Genomic DNA, 19,020 nt, shown 5'->3' on the forward strand with positions numbered 1-19,020 from the left:
GCGGCCTTTCAGGTTATGTTGATATAGGACTCGTTTTACTGTGGATATAGATACTTTGTACCTGCTTCCTCCAGCATCTTCACAAGGTCCTTTGCTGTTGTTCTGGGATTGATTTGCGTTTTTCGAACATCTGTAAGAGACAGAACGCGTCTCCTTCCTGAGCGGTATGACGGCTGCATGGTCTCATGGTGTTTATAGCGGCGTACCATAGTTTGTACAGATGAGCGTGGTACCTTCAGGCGTTTGGAAATTGCTCCCAAGGATGAACCAGACTTGTGGAGGTCTACAATTATTCTTCTGAGGTCTTGGCTGACATCTTTTGATTTTCCCATGATGTCAAGCAAAGAGGCACTGAGTTTGAAGGTAGGCCTTGAAATACATCCACAGGTACACCTCCAATTGATTTAAATTATGTCAATTAGCCTATCAGAAGCTTCTAAAGCCATGACATCATTTTCTGAAATTTTCCAAGCTGTTTAAAGGCACAGTCAGCTTAGTGTATGTAATCTTCTGACCCACTGGAATTGTGATAGTGAATTATAGTGAAATAATCCGTCTGTAAACAATTGTTGGAAAAATGACTTGTGTCATGCACAAAGTAGATGTCCTAACCGACTTGCCAAAACTATAGTTTGTTAACAAGACATTTGTGGAGTGGTTGAAAAACTAGTTTTAATGACTCCAACCTAACTGTATGTAAACTTCTGACTTCAATTGTATATACTTGAATGTACTACTATGACGATTACTACTATGATTTGACTTTTCATTAAGTTGAAAAAAAAAACAGATATTTTTTGTAACAAATCAAATCAAAGTTTATTGGTCTCGTACAGGTGCAGCAAAAAGCTCCTATAGCGCAGTAATACAATACCAATACGCCAATTATCCAGGAAGTCCACAACAAGAAAGAAATGCATCCCCTATACAGTAAACATGTGTTTAAAATGAAGTTGCTGGGGCCTTTTTGATGGGTGGGGGGAAATATGGTACTGTAATACCGTAATATATACCATTACGTAGAAGACACTTTTATCAAAAGTGACAACAGTGCACACATGTTGGTATGTGACCGCAGTGGGAATTGAACCCACAACTCTGGTGTTGCTAGCGCCATGCTCTTTTGAACTGAGCCACGTACAGGACCACTACAATACATAAGTACAATACAATACTGTAAAATACAATACATAATTACTATACAGGTGGAAGATATATAAAACATGACCACTGTAAAAAAAATAAGACTTGGAAAGAGAGAAGACAAATACATTGAATTAAGTTTATAGGATAATGTTGATTGCATATAAGGCATACAGAGAGTAATGATAAATACTTACAGTAAAATTCCAGTATGGAATAACAGTGACTTCAGACACCAATAGAAGAATGATATGGAGGCTACAACAAACAAACCAGTCATTGGTCAACTCTAAAGGGGTAGAACGAGAGCATTTCCATGCATTTCAATAATACATTGAAACTGAACCCTCTTGAAAATGCCCCTCTGGAAACAAATGCGCAATTTCAACATCATAATGAAAATCATTCTACAATATTAAAGCAAAGTAGATACAAATTATATCATACAAGCATACTATATTTAATTCTGTGTCATCCCGTATCTTTCAGAGACAACCGTGTCTCATTCCTTCATATTAAAATCAGACAGGAAAGGTGCATTGAAAATATCATCAGAATATAATGTTTCATCTCAAAATAGAAAAGGGACATTTTTGTGAACATTTGTGTGCTTGTTTCAGCTGTTACCGTGTAGTAATAGGAGTAGTATTATTTATTTGCATGTCAAATTATTATTTTTTTGTTTGGGGCCTACTCTTTAAGGGTATGCACAAATTAAGGAGTGTGGCTTTAAAAGGTTGTGAGCATTTCATGCTAATTTAAATAAGTATAATTAAATAGCAATAGTGTATCAATGATAAATAACATCAGAAAGTTGTCAGCACATTTTAAAGTGCAACACTAGCTAGAGTTCCATCAATTTGGCAAAAGATGTTCAAGCAAATATCTTAATATGCGCACCTAAAAAATAATATTCACATTTCACCTTCTGTCTGTTAACATCAAACTGGCTTCATGAAAATGAAAAGCTGTGCATAATTACGTAGTGCACATAAAAATCACTTATATTTTTTCATTTAACTAATTTAAAAAACAAGTACAGCATGACAATGACACTCTAGGCGATTCTGTGCTTCCAATTGTTTGGCAACAGTTTTGGGAAGGCCCTTTACTGTTTCAGCATGACAATACCCCTGTGCACAAAGCGAGGTCCATACAGAAATGGTTTGTCGGAATCCGTGTGGAAGAACTTGACTGGCCTGCACAGAGCCCTGACCTCAAACCCATCTAACACCTTTGGAATGAATTGGAATGCAGACTGTGAGCCAGGCCTAATCGCCCAACATCAGTGCCCGACCTCACTAATGCTCTTGTGGTTGAATGGAAGTACTGCTACAACATGTAGTGGAAAGCCTTCCCAGAAGAGTGGAGGCTGGTAAAGAAACAGAGGGGGGACCAACTCCATATTAATGACCATGATTTTGGAAGGAGATGTTCGACAAGTAGTTGTTCACATACTTTTGGTCATGTAGTGTATTTCACAGACAAAAACTTATTCCCCTGTTTTACGTATTTTGTTCTGTCAAGAATTTAGAAAGTTTACTAACAATTATACCGTTTCCATCAGTCCTGTAGTGATTTTTTTATTCAACAGGTACTTTACTCATATAAAAATGGTTGGATGGAATTATGGTTAACGTAACATACAGAATAGGCATTTTTATGCCAATGTAACCCTTGTATTGCAAGCCATACTCAAAGTACTGCGCTTCATGTAAAGTCAACCTGGAGAGAATAGTGTAACCCCAAAAACCCCACTCTCCACCACCCACGGCTCCCCATAACCCTAACCCCATCTCCCAGTTCCCCCGCCACCGCTCCCAGCCTTTCTAGTGGGTCTGGACAGGGTCCTGCAGGGAGAACAGTCTCCCTCTGGAGGCCAAGGCAGCCTTGCGGGTCATGGTGGTACACCGGGTCAGGATCTCCTGGGCTCTGGGTCGCGGGGGCACCCTGGGTGCAGTGGTGGGCATCTTACAGGACCCAGTCTCAGACCTGGAGATAGGGCTGGATGACAGACTCTTTTCTGGGATGCTGCAGCCATTGTTAGGCTCCCTTAGCTGGGGTGAAGACCTGGGGCTGTTTGGGGGGCTCTGGGGATCCTCCTCACTGCAGCTGGAAGAAGACGTCCTGACATTCCGGCCTGACGAGCTGATGTCAGAGTTGGAGGACTTGGTCCAGCTGATGCTGCTCTTGCGGATTGCTGGATCCGGATTTGACTCAAGGTCTTCTCTCTCTCTTTGGGATGGAGGGACGGCCATGTCGGGACGGGTCTCAGACAGGAGCTCCAGAGAGCGGGTCTTCTGGAGACAGGAGGCCCGGTACGGATCATTCCTGGGCTGGGTTGATGTGTGCTGTTGCAGCCCTGTCTCCTCATACAGTGTGGGTGGGTAACAGTTGCCAGATTGGCTGTCTCTGCTGGATGCCAAGTTGAGAGTAGAGCTGTCCATGTGGGTTGCCAGATTGAGAGAGGAGCTGTGCAGCTTTCTCTGCAGGTTGTGGAGGCCAGCACGTGGGTTGTTGTAAGGCTGCAGGTACATGGAGGGAGAGTAGCCCGTTCTGCCTTTATACCTGGAGGGGAAAAGAGTTGTGTCACTCAGGGTTCAAAGAGTTTGTTTTTGATTAGAGGACATCTTCTGGTCATGACCCTCATGTCAGAACGTTGAAAGTGGCGCCGTTCGTACCATCACCATCAATCGTCATTTGTCAAAGGGAAACACCAACAAGTGTTATGTTATCCCTACTCTCCTTACTAGTTACCAAATACCTCTGTAAGAAAACCACAGGATTCCCTGATGTATGTCATTTTATTTCAGGTATTAACTTTTGGTGGCCATAATCACGTTTGGAGCGACAATGCATTCAACAGTTCCTCCCACATACCTGCTGCCACACTATCTCAGCTAAGACAGTGAGAGGTTGTACATTCTTTGCATTGTCTTGTATTACAGACCCGACAATGAAACGCAGTGTTGGTTGCTTTGTCTGTGTAGCATTCTGAGAGGCAGACAGGCAGACAGATAGTCAGGCTACAAGTTAACATACCTGATGAGCCACCATCCGTCGTCTGATTTCCTCAGCACCTCGACCACAGAGCCAATAGGAACAGGCACCTCGTCATGCTTCTTAGTGGAGTAACTCCTCACAGCGCAGTAGAGAGTTCCTGAGGGACAAACCAGGAAGCAGGTTAAAACAACAGAGATTCCTTTCTACATCATCTACAGCAAGCCTTCAGGGTATTTATTGATATTGGATCTTGAGAAATCTCAAAACCATGACAGAATGTCTTGTAATGCAATCTCAGTCTGTCATTCTCCATGATGTATATACACTACATGTCTGACAGGAGGCGCTGTGTTGGAGTCACCGTGCCGGCATATTTTGTAAACTATAGAAATGCATTTACTAATGTCTACATTCGTTTTGCCACATGTATTCTATTACAGTCACGTTAATGCATACTTTTACATTATATTATGTGAGCTAAACATAAATATGTCAAATGAAAAATACATGAAAAAGTTTTTTTTTTTTTAAAGTAGAATTGTTTTAGATTACAAATGTTACTGGCCCCACAACAACAAGAAATATATACTTAAATACATGCAATCATATAGAGCCTCACAGTGGAGTCATAATACCCATAAAACACAGCAGTCGAACAGGGAAATAGTTCCAATTGTTTTTCCACCATTCATTTTTCCCATAGGGGATTTTAGAAACATTTAAAATAAGGCCTGTGTTTTGTGTAGACTTACCCTGGCATGACATTTTGATAAGCATGTAAATCTCTCTCGGACAAGGTGACTTTTATCAATATATTCGGCACTATTTACGCTCAGATTCGAAAATGCTAATTATCATCAAAGTAGACATGATGCAAAACAACAAATCCCTGAAAGCTCATGTATGTCATCTCTAGCTGACACCTTTTCTAACAGGTACATTTTCCTTACGCACAAAAATATTATTTCACTCAAATTTTGTGCACAAATTTGTTTAGATCCTTGTTAGTGAGTATTTATCCTTTGCCAAAATAATCCATCCACCTGACAGGTGTGGCATATCAAGAAGCTTACTATACTGCATGATCATTACCAGGGTTGGGGAGTAACAACAGATTACATGTAAATGTATGCACTCATTACTGTAAATCGCTCTGGATGAGAGCATCTGCTAAATGACTAAAATGTAAATGTCAAATATTGATAGAGAATTTCATGGTTATTTCTCTACCATAAGCCACCTTCAACGTCATTTTAGAGAATTTGGCAGTACGTCCAACCGGCCTCACAACCGCAAACCATGTGTGTGTAATGCGTTGTGTGGGCGAGCGGTTTGCTGATGTCTTCGTTGTGAACAGAGTGCCCCATGTTGGTGGTGGGGTTAGCCATAAGCTACGGACAACAAACACAATTGCATTTTAGCGATTGGCAATTTAAATACACAGAAATACTGTGATGCAATCCTGAGGCCCATTTTGAGGCCCATTTTTTCTTAAGGTACTGTATCTGTGACCATCAGATGCATATCTGTATTCCCAGTCATGTGAAATCCATAGATTTGTGCCAAATGTATTTATTTCAATGAACTGATTTCCTCATATGAACTGTAACTCAGTAAAATCTTTGAAATTATTGTATGTTGCATTTATATTTTTGTTCAGTGTACTGTACATTTAGTTAACATTTGATAGTTAATCCAGAGATTTTTACCTTTGCCTCGACTCGGCAGTCTCATCCAGATCATAATGGCATTTGTAGTTCTGTTTGATAGCCACATTAGCAGCTAACTAGCATTTCATTTTGTGTGTGTGGGGCGGGGCGGGGGGCTACAGGCGTATATATTGATAAAAGTCATGTTGTCCTAGAGATATTTACACACAGTTATCAAAACGTAAGCCTACACGAAACAGCACTTATTGTAAGTGTTTCTAAAATCCCCTATGGGAAAAATGAATGGTGCAAAAATTCCCTATTTGACCACTAGGTTTTATGGGTATTATGACTCATACTGTGGTACTCAGTGGAGGACTGCTCCTACTGGGGAGTGCCAATATGGCCGACCAGTGGCTTCAAAGCCTCTCAATGGCCAATACATAGCATCAGCAAATAAGGGTTTATATACATCACTGGTCATTCTCTACTATGTTGGGATGAGGGTAATTTATCACTCCAGTATTTAAATGCTAAATTGTAATTACCTTGCCACTATGACCTATTTATTGCCTTACCTCCCTTATCCTACCTCATTTACACACACTGTATATAGACTTTTTTTCTATTGTGTTAATGACTGTACTTTTGTTTATTCGCGTGTAACTCTGTATTGTTGTTTGTGTCGCACTGCTATGCGTTTATCTTGGCCAGGTCGCAGTTGCAAATGAGAACTTGTTCTCAACTGGCCTACCTGGTTAAATAAAGGTGAAATAAAAAAATAAAAAAATGGTATCTAGTTCAGGACTTCCCCCTAGTGTCTGGCTGGCTGTGGAATTTTCTAACCACAAAACTGAATGTCTGGAATGGTTTTATCCATAAGCCAACTGCAATAAATCGTAGGCTTAGTATATTAAACAAACTTTCACAACATCTACTGTGATTAAGTTTGGACTGTGGACAGGATATGTATCAATATAGATTTAAAAGTATCTTACCCCCCAAGGGAATTCCATCCAATTCACCTCCATCCTTCTCTGCCTCACACATCTCTAGGTAAGGAGCAGGGAACCAGGCCAACTGTTTGTCCTCGTTCTCCACCAGCCACCAGCCTGAATGAACACACATAAACAGAGACATTAGATACGATGACTTTTATTTATTTTATTTTTTATTTAACCTTTATTTAACTAGGCAAGCCATTTAAGAACCAATTCTTATTTACAATGACGGAGGATGCAAGTATCTATTATCCCATAAATGTATCTTAATTAGACTAGTCTTGATTTCCATGCTTCTCCACACAAAGCTTGAAAGTGGAGCCTATCCCAGGTTAACAGTGGAGGGAGAAATTAAATGTGGGCTAACCTATGTTAAAATTGTAAACTAAATCAAAGAGGACTCTAACCTGCTGGGTCTTTGATGAGCACATCCAGCCTCTCATCCAAGGCCACTTTAAAGGGCCTGTTCTTAGTGTCCTTGGTGTTGTAGGGCCCCACACAGCAGTAAGACTGGCTCACAAAAGGGTGTGTCACATTGCCCAGGCTCAGACGCTGCCCGCTCATGTCCTCCAGCCCATCCCCCGATGGTAGGATCATGACGCTGTGGAGAGGAGACAAACAGACATTGTTAACGTTTTTACCTGCTGGCAGAGATGGCCAGTATTTATGTTACATGTATTTTAAATATGTATTTCAATTACTTCTGAGTATTATGTCATTTGTATTACACTGGGCTGAACATTCCAATGTATTTTGTAACAAGATACTTTCGAGAGCTGTAATTTGTATTTTCTAAATACAAAATACTTTTCTATACTTTTGTTGTTGTTGCAGTTCACAATTTTGTGCCCCCCTTTCACCCTGCATTAATATCAGAATTCGGGTGCCACTATTGTGTGATAAGAGCGTCTGCTAAACTAAATATAAATGTATATGTAAAAATTAACAATTGCAAAGCATGCCGAGTAGTATTGTAATGAGCTTCGCCCCGGAACAAGGCTAATAATAATAATACCCAGTGTGCTTAGCAGTTCATTTCCATTTTGGTCATTTAGCAGACAATTATCCAGAGTGACTTACATTCAGTGCATTCAACTGAGGTAGATAAACAACAACATATCACTGTCATAGCAACTAAAACGTTTCTGTAACCATTACTGAGAATGTTGTTGCTGTTCGGCAGGCAACTTGCAAATGTATTTCTGTATTTTAAGTATTTAAGTATTTTGTCATTTATTTGTATGCATCTTTATTCTATTTTGTAATTGCATTTAGTAATTTTGTGCCCATCTCTGTCTGCTGTGTGTTTCTTTAGACAGAGGAACAGAGGCAACCTTGCAAGTTGCAACTCTTTGAAAGTATTTTTCATGAGACTGCCTGAGTGCTAGGTGCATAAAATGTTGTTGTCATTTAGTAAGTAGAGTAGACGGTCTCATTCAGTACGATTTTAATAATAAGTGTAGTGAAATAAGAAGGCTGAAAAATGACTTGATAGGCTGAAACGCCCACATTAAAAGGAGGGATGTTTGTAAAGTGTTTACCTGTTTTTGGTGAAGTCTGCCTGCAGGTCGTGGTCTTTGGGCATGAAGAACTGGGTGACCTCTGAACTGCAGCTCACCACGGGGTCACACCTGAGCAGCTCGCTACAGTAGTTTTCCAGTAAATTCATCCGACGCATTGACCAACTAGGATCCTTCTTCTGGATCTTTCTCCTCATAGCTATGGCTGGGGTAGACAGAAGAGGAAAATGAAAAAGGTCAGCTCCGCACTCAGTATTTGCAGTGAAAGAAAGGAAAATGTCTTCCATATTTAGTATAGAGAAAGAATGGAAAATGTTTTCTATATTTTTTAATTGAAGGGTTACACTTTTTCATTGAGGTTGGACTCTTCATTCAAAGACTCAATCATGGACACTCTTACGACAGTTGTGGCTGCTTTGAAAGATGTATTGTTGTCTCTACCTTCTTGCCCTTTGTGCTGTTGTCTGTGCCCAATAATGTTTGCACCATGTTTTGTGCTGCTACCATGTTGTTGTCATGTTGTGATGCTACTATGCTGTGTTGTCATGTGTTGCTGCCTTGCTATGTTGTTGTCTTAGGTCTCTCTTTATGTAGTGTTGTATTGTCCCTCTTGTCATGATGTGTGTTTTTCCTATATTTTTATTTTATTTTTAATTTCAGCCCTGTCCCAGTAGGAGGCCTTCTGCCTTTTGGTAAGCCTTCATTGTAAATAAGAATATGTTCTTAACTGACTTGCCTAGTTAAATTAAGGTTACAAAAAATACAAAAAAAATAGGAAGAAGAACAACATGAACCCGAGGAGGAGGTGAGATAGGAGAGTGATGAAGGAGAGTTGAAATTGCTTGGGGTAGATTGTGAGGCAAAGATGAGACTTTTGTGATGTTGTTGATTTACCTCTGAATTTGGGAATCACTCTGTCTCTCTTGCGGAAAGGATTCTCAAGGGGAAACCTCTTCTTCAATTGCCTCTGTTGAAAAAAGAGCAGGGACTAATTGTCAACACATCCGCTGATAAAGATATTATTCTTAAAGATAAAGATATATATATTTTTTTTATTGATGTACAGGTTAAGTTTTAAACTTACGTGAAACTCCTTAAAATCCAATAATGATCTGTAGACAATGACTTCACTCTCATCAGACCACAGAACAGAGGTCATAAACATCTGTAGAATTTTAAAAAATGACATTCATTTATAATTATGCAAAAATTCAACGAATGCAGATATATGGAAACATTTATAACTTTATGTACACACAAATGGAATAATACACAAACAACACACACATTACACTATTAATGTATATAGTGGTTTACCTTGATTTTAGATGCCTCTTTATGCATCACTCCAATAATCCGGACACTGATGGCATAGCGCATCTGGTCTCCCATGTCTGACATTATTGACCTATTTCTTTTCGTTGGTAATGGTCTCCTCTCCAGTCTCTTGTTTTACACTCTATCGGCTGCGTGAGTACAATTTATACTTTGGGAGAAGAGGCGGAGTCGGTTATCACACCAGCCGCCCGCCGGAGCGATCCGGGTTGCGCTGAGTTCGTCGGTTGTGCACGTGAATAAATATTTAAAACACGTGGCATATACAACAAAATCATCGTCTCGGTGGCGCTTTGTACCTGGCTGTGGGCTGTAGGCTAAAGGGAATACATCTTTGCATGCCTTGTCTAGAAGTGAATTGGACGGTTTCGATAGATTTTTTATATCGGTCAATTTGAACCACCCAGTTCACCACCCACAGAAATCAATTACAGAAGATGGTACAGTATTCAGTATGAACCAATAAATCAATGTACAAAGTTAAACAAGGGTTTGGTAATGGGTAGGCAGCAGGCTAGGCCGAGATTTACTCTTGATTAATTTGTAGGCATAGGGTACTAGGGGGGTAACTAGCACCCCCCTCTAATTGCTGACACTGACACAAAAAAGCAAGGTTTGGGGAAAGAAATGGTATGTGGATGAAGGTCATGCTTAGGCAAATAAACTATAAAGGGAAATAATTGGATATTTTTTGTAAAGTCCCTTTTTTTTAAAACTCACCTGCACATTAATTGTCTTTGTTGTTTCTTTTCTGTACAATCCATTATGTACAATTGCACAAAATATTATTTGAATAATACAATATTTTAAATATCAGCAGTCTTTAAAATAACATTCAGGAGCAAAAGGTATTCAATAGTAGTTTTTAATTCATACAAAAAAGTATTCATTGGAATATAACATTTAATAACAATAACTTAACCAATTAATTCAGTGTAACATTGATGTGGCAACTCGCTTATGCTCTGCTATTGCACATTTGTAATTTGTACATATGTCACAAATAAAACTATCCCCAGTAAAATTGGAGCACAACTCACGAACCTACCTCCTGCACTGCTCACATCTAAACCAGACCCCTCCTGTGATTTAAAACAGGGGGAGAGATGCCAATTGAAAAGCTTTCTCTTAAAAATGTAGCTAGCTATCTAGCTATCTAGCTATATAATATAAAATGCTGTGTAAAATAGCCAAAAGGCTATAAAGTAACATTAACTGTAAAGCTATCAGTCACTAGTGGAAACATTTACCACTGCAATTAAGTTACGTTATATTTTTTATGTATTTTACCTCAGACGATCTGGTAGTAAGGTTGCTAGCTAGCCGTCCTAGCAGTTTATGCTAACTAGCTAGCTGGCTAGCATTTACTACTAATGAAGTTCCTAGCTAGCAAGTTAGCGTAAACTAGCGCTAACCATAAAGGAGTAACAGATACCTCCTAGTAGGTGGGGGAGGGGCCAGTTGCCCCAACTTTACTCAAAAAGTATCAAAATGTTTCTGTCTAAACAAGTGGATTATTTATCTTGGGGCTTTCCTACTTGTATATTTAAAAAAACGTTTTCAAAATGTCAAATGTTTTCATCAACTTTCCACAAAATAGCTTTGTTGAAATATCACCAAAAGTTGTGATGATACAGAGGACATGTACACCCGCCTATTGACTCGGTATCGGTACCCCTTGTATATAGCCTCATTATTGTTATTTTATTGTGTTACTTTTTATTTTATTTCTTACTTTAGTTTATTTAGTAAATATTTGCTTAACTCTATTTCTTGAACTGCATTGTTGGTTAAGGGCTTGTAAGTAAGCATTTCACGGTAAGGTCTACGGTACGGTAAGGTATTTGGCGCATGTGACAAATAAAATTAGATTTTGATTTGATTTAATAATCTACTAATACCAACCTTCCCCATTTGTACCTTCCTAACTGGGCCAAATTGTTTTGTTTCCCCTGGCTGCCACGGACCTCTGGCCCTGGCTCTGTTTATCTGACTCCTAATAAAAATCCTCCTGCTGCATGTGCAATCCCTCCACACCTGTCATCCGGTTCTAATTTCCCCCGTCATGACTGGATGGGGGAGACAGTCCCAGGTGTCTCTTCAAAGTGAGGGTGGTGATAGGGGGTTGGATCTGAGGGGTGCAGGCTTTGGGAGCGTCTGAAGGGGTGCCAGGACCCCTCCCCCAGACTCCGTCAGTAAAGGTCAGCTCTATCAGGACCTGAGTGGATGTCAACAAACACCTGGAGAAGAACCACATGTGCCTCGCTGGGCTGGACACGGGACACGAGGGGGATGACTGGCTGTTTCTGGGAGGATTTGCTCGCTGTCTTATTGGGACAACATAACGTGTGTGCACATGCATGCACACACGCTGTAAAACCAAGTGTTGAGGATCTGAACACATAACTGAACATTTTCTGTAACACTTTTTAAAGTGGCAATATGTAACTTTTTGGGGGACCTGACCAATTTCACAAAAAAATATGAGTTATATATATCAAATCAAATCAAATCAAATTTATTTATATAGCCCTTCGTACATCAGCTGATATCTCAAAGTGCTGTACAGAAACCCAGCCTAAAACCCCAAACAGCAAGCAGTGCAGGTGTAGAAGCACGGTGGCTAAGAAAAACTCCCTAGAAAGGCCAAAACCTAGGAAGAAACCTAGAGAGGAACCAGGCTATGTGGGATGGCCAGTCCTCTTCTGGCTGTGCCGGGTGGAGATTATAACAGAACATGGCCAAGATGTTCAAATGTTCATAAATGACCAGCATGGTCAAATAATAATAAGGCAGAACAGTTGAAACTGGAGCAGCAGCACAGTCAGGTGGACTGGGGACAGCAAGGAGTCATCATGTCAGGTATTCCTGGGGCATGGTCCTAGGGCTCAGGTCCTCCGAGAGAGAGAAAGAAAGAGAGAAGGAGAGAATTAGAGAACGCACACTTAGATTCACACAGGACACCGAATAGGACAGGAGAAGTACTCCAGATATAACAAACTGACCCTAGCCCCCCGACACATAAACTACTGCAGCATAAATACTGGAGGCTGAGACAGGATGGGTCAGGACGAAGAATAGTTTTGTATATATATAACGAAGAAGGGGTAGATTTCTTATTTTTACTTTCAGTTTTGTACACCAGCTTCAAGCAGCTGAAACAACAACAATTTTGGTTATGGAAACCATATTTCACAAAGATTTAGATGGTACAATGATTCTCTACATTATACTCTCTTATTTTGTCACATAAACTGAAATTAGGCAAATTGTTAGAGTTTTAGCAACCAGAAAATGACGGAGCGATTTCTGCATAGTGTAACTTTAAACGCGTCAAGGCATTTAGAATTTCAATGAAAACGTGTCACAGCGTTTAGATTGTAAACACCAGAACATGTTTATTCGCTGCCTGTTATACTTTTTAAACGCATGAACATGTTTATTCAGAGATACCCACCTATGACAGTGTTTTTTTTACGTGGATGTTGCTTTTAATTCCTTCCATTCCTGAAGCCTTCACCAAGTGACTGCCTAAGTGAATGTGTTTACATTAAAAGTACCCCTCTATGACCACATATTAGACATTTCATAAGGCCTTTAGTTATGGCCTAGTTATTCTCAACATTGTGGTCTGAAAATATTGTATCATGGGCCAAATCAGACCTGCAAGTCACAATATAGTGGTTTGTGAAGTTATTGGTAATTCCTATCTGAATCCAGCCAGAGGGAGAATATCCATGACTTGAAATATTTTATCCCCCACAACCTGCACTCGGGATGACTGCTTGTGGTAAAACTACCTAAATCATCTAAACTGTAACAACAAGTAATAGGTGCGATAAGTCCAACCCCTCACAGATTGGATTATTTTAGATACATTTATAAGATCAATTCATCAATCATTGTGCATGAGGAAACATAAATATTAAAACAAAACTATTTAAAAAATCTCCCTACAACAAAGCATTCTGGGAAATATGATAATTTGTCCCCTCCCACATATTTTTCACTCTGAGAGAGTTCATGGAAATGAACTCAACACAGTCGAGTAGCAATAACACCATGCGATTGAAAATATTTCTTGAATCAAATGTCCTTTCCAGTTGTGCTGAAATATAGGTAAGGTGACAGACATTCCTAAAGATCATAAGAATAAAAGTCATGTCAATTTCTAATGACAAAATGCACACTAAACAGGACAATGGGAAAGTAAACACTAATGTTTAAAATCTGAACACTTAGGTGATATACAGTCCCTAAAAAGTATTCACATCCCTTGACTTTTTCCACATTTTGTTGTGTTACAGCATGCATTTTAAATTGATTAAATAGAGATTTTATGGCCTACACACAATACCATATAATGTCAAAATGAAATAACTTTTTCAAAATTTGTACAGATTAATAAAAAATGAAAACCTGAAGTATCTTGAGTCAATACGTATTCAACCCCTGTGTTATGGACTCTGTGTGTGCCACGCCCTGGCCTTAGTGATCTTTGTTTTCTTTATTATTTTGGTTAGGCCAGGGTGTGACATGGGTGGTGTATGGTTTTTGTCTCATCTAGGGTGTTTGTACTGTCTAGGGGTTTTTGTAGATTTATGGGGTTGTGTTCATTCTAGGTGTTTATGTAAGTCTATGGTTGCCTAGATTGGTTCTCAATCAGAGGCAGGTGTTTATCGTTGTCTCTGATTGGGAACCATATTTAGGCAGCCATGGTCTTTGGGTATTTTGGTGGGTGATTGTTTCCTGTGTCAGAGTTTGTGCCACACGGGACTGTTTCGTTGCCAGTTCACTGTATTGTTTTGTATTTGTGTTCATGTTTAGTTTTTTTTATTAAAACCATGGACATCTACCATGCTGCATATTGGTTTGATCCTTGTTTCACCTCTTCAGAGGAAGAGGAGGAAATCTGCCGTGACAGTGTGCAATAATAGTGTTTACAAAGATTTTTTTAATGACTACCTCATCTATGTACCACACACATACAAGTATCTGTATGGTCGAGCAGTACATTTGAAACAGGTGAAGCTTGTGGGGGTGGTAGAGCAAAACTGAGAATAGTTTGTAGGCCGAAGACCGATTTTCGCGATAACAAACACCACTCTAGCTCTGCCACCTTTCACCAGAGATGCGGAAGGGCGACATCCACAGATGCAGTGGATTGAGACGCAGCCCATGCAACAAAAAAATAGTTTAAGTTGACACACTTTTTATGGGGATAGTGTAGTGTTTTTATGTCTTTATCTGAGACTGGGTTAGAATTAAATGGGTCTTCGTGCCATCACAGGAGGTTGGTGGCACCTTAATTGGGGAGAACGGGCTAGTGGAAATGTCTGGAGTGCAATAGATGGAATAGTATCAATACATCAGACACATCTTTTCCAGGTATTTGATGCTATTCCATTTGCCGTCCTCCCCTCAGCAGCCTCCACTGAGTAACTAAATAATGATACAGCATCATAATGTTTACCAGCAGGCAATATGCTAATTATGCTATACTTTTTTCTGAATGTGATAATACAATCAGTGTGCTATATTGATGTCTGTTTGTGCATAGTTTGATTTGTAATGTCTAGGAATTCCTATAAGGGACTATAGAGCTCACCAGCTTATTCATTACAACTGACTCAAGCTGATGCTACATCCCCGTGTGGAATAATTTCAGGTACTAATTCATATTTAGAATGTATTTCTCATGTCAATATTTTACAAATGTTACTGTGTTAGGGAATGTGAAATTAGTAATGACCAGCATTTAATTAGAAAGCTGTTCCTCTAGGCTGTTCCCATGAACTTTCACACAATGTTCGCAGATAAGAACTGGCGCTATAGGTCAGAGGTCAGAGGATATGGATTTTACTTGGGGCACCTACAGACAAAATGGCAGGAAATATCTAACATCCGTTTCTTTTTAAAACAGAGTGCAATGCAAAAAGTATTTTAAATAGACAAAATCTATTCCTGGTCTATGTAGTTGATATACTGTATATATAAATGTGTGTTTGGCAGTGAATATTGTAGCTATGTGCCCTGTTCCAACCGGATGCTGAGGATGGACTGAAGATGGCCTGAGGCCGAAAAGTAAATTTTTTGTTTTAAATTTTTATATATGCATTTTTTGGGCACCATGATGTTCAAATAAACACATTTGTTTTGCATTTAAGCCTCAGTTTTGTATTTATTCCTTTTCTCGACAGTGTGCAGGTCACCATCGCCTCCAGTATTCTTATTTTGACTCCTACGCACCTGGAACAGACACTATTCAGTAGTAAGGACCTGAAAAGAGAGCAGACGGCCTCAACATTTACCCTGTTCCAACCAGACACGTTATCTATGCAAGCATCAGCATCTCTGCTCAACAAGAGACAATAGTTGAGAAGGAACCCGAGCTGGGCATGGCACTTGGACTGACATGCCAGCGACCTGTCATTCTACCAAGAACACTTTGGTGAAACACCTGGAGCAGAGCCACATGTGCCTTGCTGGGCTAGACACGGGACACAGGACACAAGCGGGTAACTGTCTGTTTCTAGGAGGATTTGCACACTGTCTTACAGGACAAACACGTGCATGAGCACATCATATGCATGCACATTCTGTATGCAGGTACGCAATCCTGTAAGCACGCACGTACATACACTTTTTCACTGCATGATTCCATATGTGTTATTTAATTGTTTTGATGTCTTCACTACTATTATATTATTATTATTCTACTATTATTCTATTACTATTATCCTATATTATATACAGTGCCTTGCGAAAGTATTCGGCCCCCTTGAACTTTGCGACCTTTTGCCACATTTCAGGCTTCAAACATAAATATATAAAACTGTATTTTTTTGTGAAGAATCAACAACAAGTGGGACACAATCATGAAGTGGAACGACATTTATTGGATATTTCAAAAAAAATTAACAAATCAAAAACTGAAAAATTGGGAGTGCAAAATTATTCAGCCCCCTTAAGTTAATACTTTGTAGCGTCACCTTTTGCTGCGATTACAGCTGTAAGTCGCTTGGGGTATGTCTCTATCAGTTTTGCACATCGAGAGACTGAAATTTTTTCCCATTCCTCCTTGCAAAACAGCTCGAGCTCAGTGAGGTTGGATGGAGAGCATTTGTGAACAGCAGTTTTCAGATTTCCACAGATTCTCGATTGGATTCAGGTCTGGACTTTGACTTGGCCATTCTAACACCTGGATATGTTTATTTTTGAACCATTCCATTGTAGATTTTGCTTTATGTTTTGGATCATTGTCTTGTTGGAAGACAAATCTCCGTCCCAGTCTCAGGTCTTTTGCAGACTCCATCAGGTTTTCTTCCAGAATGGTCCTGTATTTGGCTCCATCCATCTTCCCATCAATTTTAACCATCTTCCCTGTCCCTGCTGAAGAAAAGCAGGCCCAAACCATGATGCTGCCACCACCATGTTTGACAGTGGGGATGGTGTGTTCAGGGTGATGAGCTGTGTTGCTTTTACGCCAAACATAACGTTTTGCATTGTTGCCAAAAAGTTCAATTTTGGTTTCATCTGACCAGAGCACCTTCTTCCACATGTTTGGTGTGTCTCCCAGGTGGCTTGTGGCAAACTTTAAACAACACTTTTTTATGGATATCTTTAAGAAATGGCTTTCTTCTTGCCACTCTTCCATAAAGGCCAGATTTGTGCAATATACGACTGATTGTTGTCCTATGGACAGAGTCTCCCACCTCAGCTGTAGATCTCTGCAGTTCATCCAGAGTGATCATGGGCCTCTTGGCTGCATCTCTGATCAGTCTTCTCCTTGTATGAGCTGAAAGTTTAGAGGGACGGCCAGGTCTTGGTAGATTTGCAGTGGTCTGATACTCCTTCCATTTCAATATTATCGCTTGCACAGTGCTCCTTGGGATGTTTAAAGCTTGGGAAATCTTTTTGTATCCAAATCCGGCTTTAAACTTCTTCACAACAGTATCTCGGACCTGCCTGGTGTGTTCCTTGTTCTTCATGATGCTCTCTGCGCTTTTAACTGACCTCTGAGACTATCACAGTGCAGGTGCATTTATACGGAGACTTGATTACACACAGGTGGATTGTATTTATCATCATTAGTCATTTAGGTCAACATTGGATCATTCAGAGATCCTCACTGAACTTCTGGAGAGAGTTTGCTGCACTGAAAGTAAAGGGGCTGAATAATTTTGCACGCCCAATTTTTCAGTTTTTGATTTGTTAAAACAGTTTGAAATATCCAATAAATGCCGTTCCACTTCATGATTGTGTCCCACTTGTTGTTGATTCTTCACAAAAAAATACAGTTTTATATCTTTATGTTTGAAGCCTGAAATGTGGCAAAAGGTCGCAAAGTTCAAGGGGGCCGAATACTTTCGCAAGGCACTGTATAATATACTCTTATATGTAGAAAATAGTAAAAATAAAGGAAAACCCTGGAATGAGTAGGTGTGTACAAACTTTTGACTGGTACTGTATGTTTTTTATTTTTTTCTACTGTGTTATTGACTTGTTTATTGTTTACTCCATGTGTAACTCTGTGTTGTTGTCTGTTCACACTGCTTTGCTTTATCTTGGCCAGGTCGCAGTTGTAAATGAGAACTTGTTCTCAACTAGCCTACCTGGTTAAATAAAGGTGATAAAAATAAAAAAACACGTGCTCTATTCCAACCAGACATGTTTTCTATCCAAGCATCAGTATCTCTGCTCAACAACAGACAATAGCTGAGGAGGAACCGGAGCCGTGCATAGCACTGTTTTACCAGCGACCTGCCAGAAAAGCTTATGCATGGCACGTGCATTCTACTTTCAAATACCAGTAACACTTTGGTGAAATCCTTTCCTCTAGTCAGTTCATGACCTGGAACCTTAACTTACCTTTTCTTATTGTCACTCGGAATGTTTTTTCTTTCTTTCAATATGGCCATACAGAATAGCACAGTATTCTGAGGGCCTTTACTTTACTATCAAAACGTGTTGGAAATCTGCAGAAATAGAAAAAAATGTCTATACCAGCTTTGTTGCCATCTTAGTTTTTTGGTACTGGTAGAGAATATGATAATGAGGAGGTAGGTAATGGGGGGGGGGGGCTTTGACATATGGAAACTGTGTGTGCAGGCCTTTGGTTGTGTTTGTATCAGGCATGTGGCTGGCTCTCGCAATGCTCTGATTGTGGGTTCGATTCCCGGGACCACCCATTATGTAAAATGTCAGCACACATGACTGTCAGCTAAACGGCATATATTATATTATTTATTATTATCGTATGTTACATTATTTTTATTATTATTATATATATATTATATTATGTGCATTTTGACTCATGATTTAAAAAAATGGCATTGGATACTTCACCACCCACTTTTGCTGTAAACT

At 39.6% G+C, this 19,020-nt stretch overlaps 1 protein-coding gene across 1 annotated transcript; it reads right to left on the reverse strand.

The window, feature by feature from the left end:
- Positions 1–1,268: 1,268 nt before the first annotated feature.
- LOC139376733 (NADPH oxidase organizer 1b) lies at positions 1,269–9,766 on the reverse strand. Its single transcript, XM_071119623.1, has 8 exons — positions 9,634–9,766; positions 9,401–9,481; positions 9,211–9,283; positions 8,338–8,521; positions 7,204–7,397; positions 6,794–6,907; positions 4,186–4,303; positions 1,269–3,711 (listed from the first exon to the last, which is right to left on the reverse strand). The coding sequence occupies exons 1-8, from the start codon at positions 9,715–9,717 to the stop codon at positions 2,973–2,975; spliced, it is 1,587 nt and encodes a 528-aa protein (XP_070975724.1). The 5' UTR covers positions 9,718–9,766; the 3' UTR covers positions 1,269–2,972.
- Between the last annotated feature and the right edge of the window lie 9,254 nt (positions 9,767–19,020).

The sequence above is a fragment of the Oncorhynchus clarkii genome, chromosome 20 (assembly GCF_045791955.1).
Source record: "Oncorhynchus clarkii lewisi isolate Uvic-CL-2024 chromosome 20, UVic_Ocla_1.0, whole genome shotgun sequence".
In the NCBI taxonomy this organism is placed as follows: Eukaryota; Metazoa; Chordata; class Actinopteri; order Salmoniformes; family Salmonidae; genus Oncorhynchus; species Oncorhynchus clarkii.

Bases quoted from the DNA above. Each gene is read 5' to 3' on its own strand.
- LOC139376733 (XM_071119623.1), bottom strand. From the start codon at position 9,717: ATGTCAGACATGGGAGACCAGATGCGCTATGCCATCAGTGTCCGGATT. The intron at 6,908-7,203 runs GTTAGAGTCCTC...GTGTTCATTCAG, and splicing joins GCTCATCAAAGACCCAGCAG to GCTGGTGGCTGGTGGAGAAC. The intron at 4,304-6,793 runs GTAAGATACTTT...TTTGTCCCTCAG, and splicing joins GGATGGAATTCCCTTGGGGG to GAACTCTCTACTGCGCTGTG.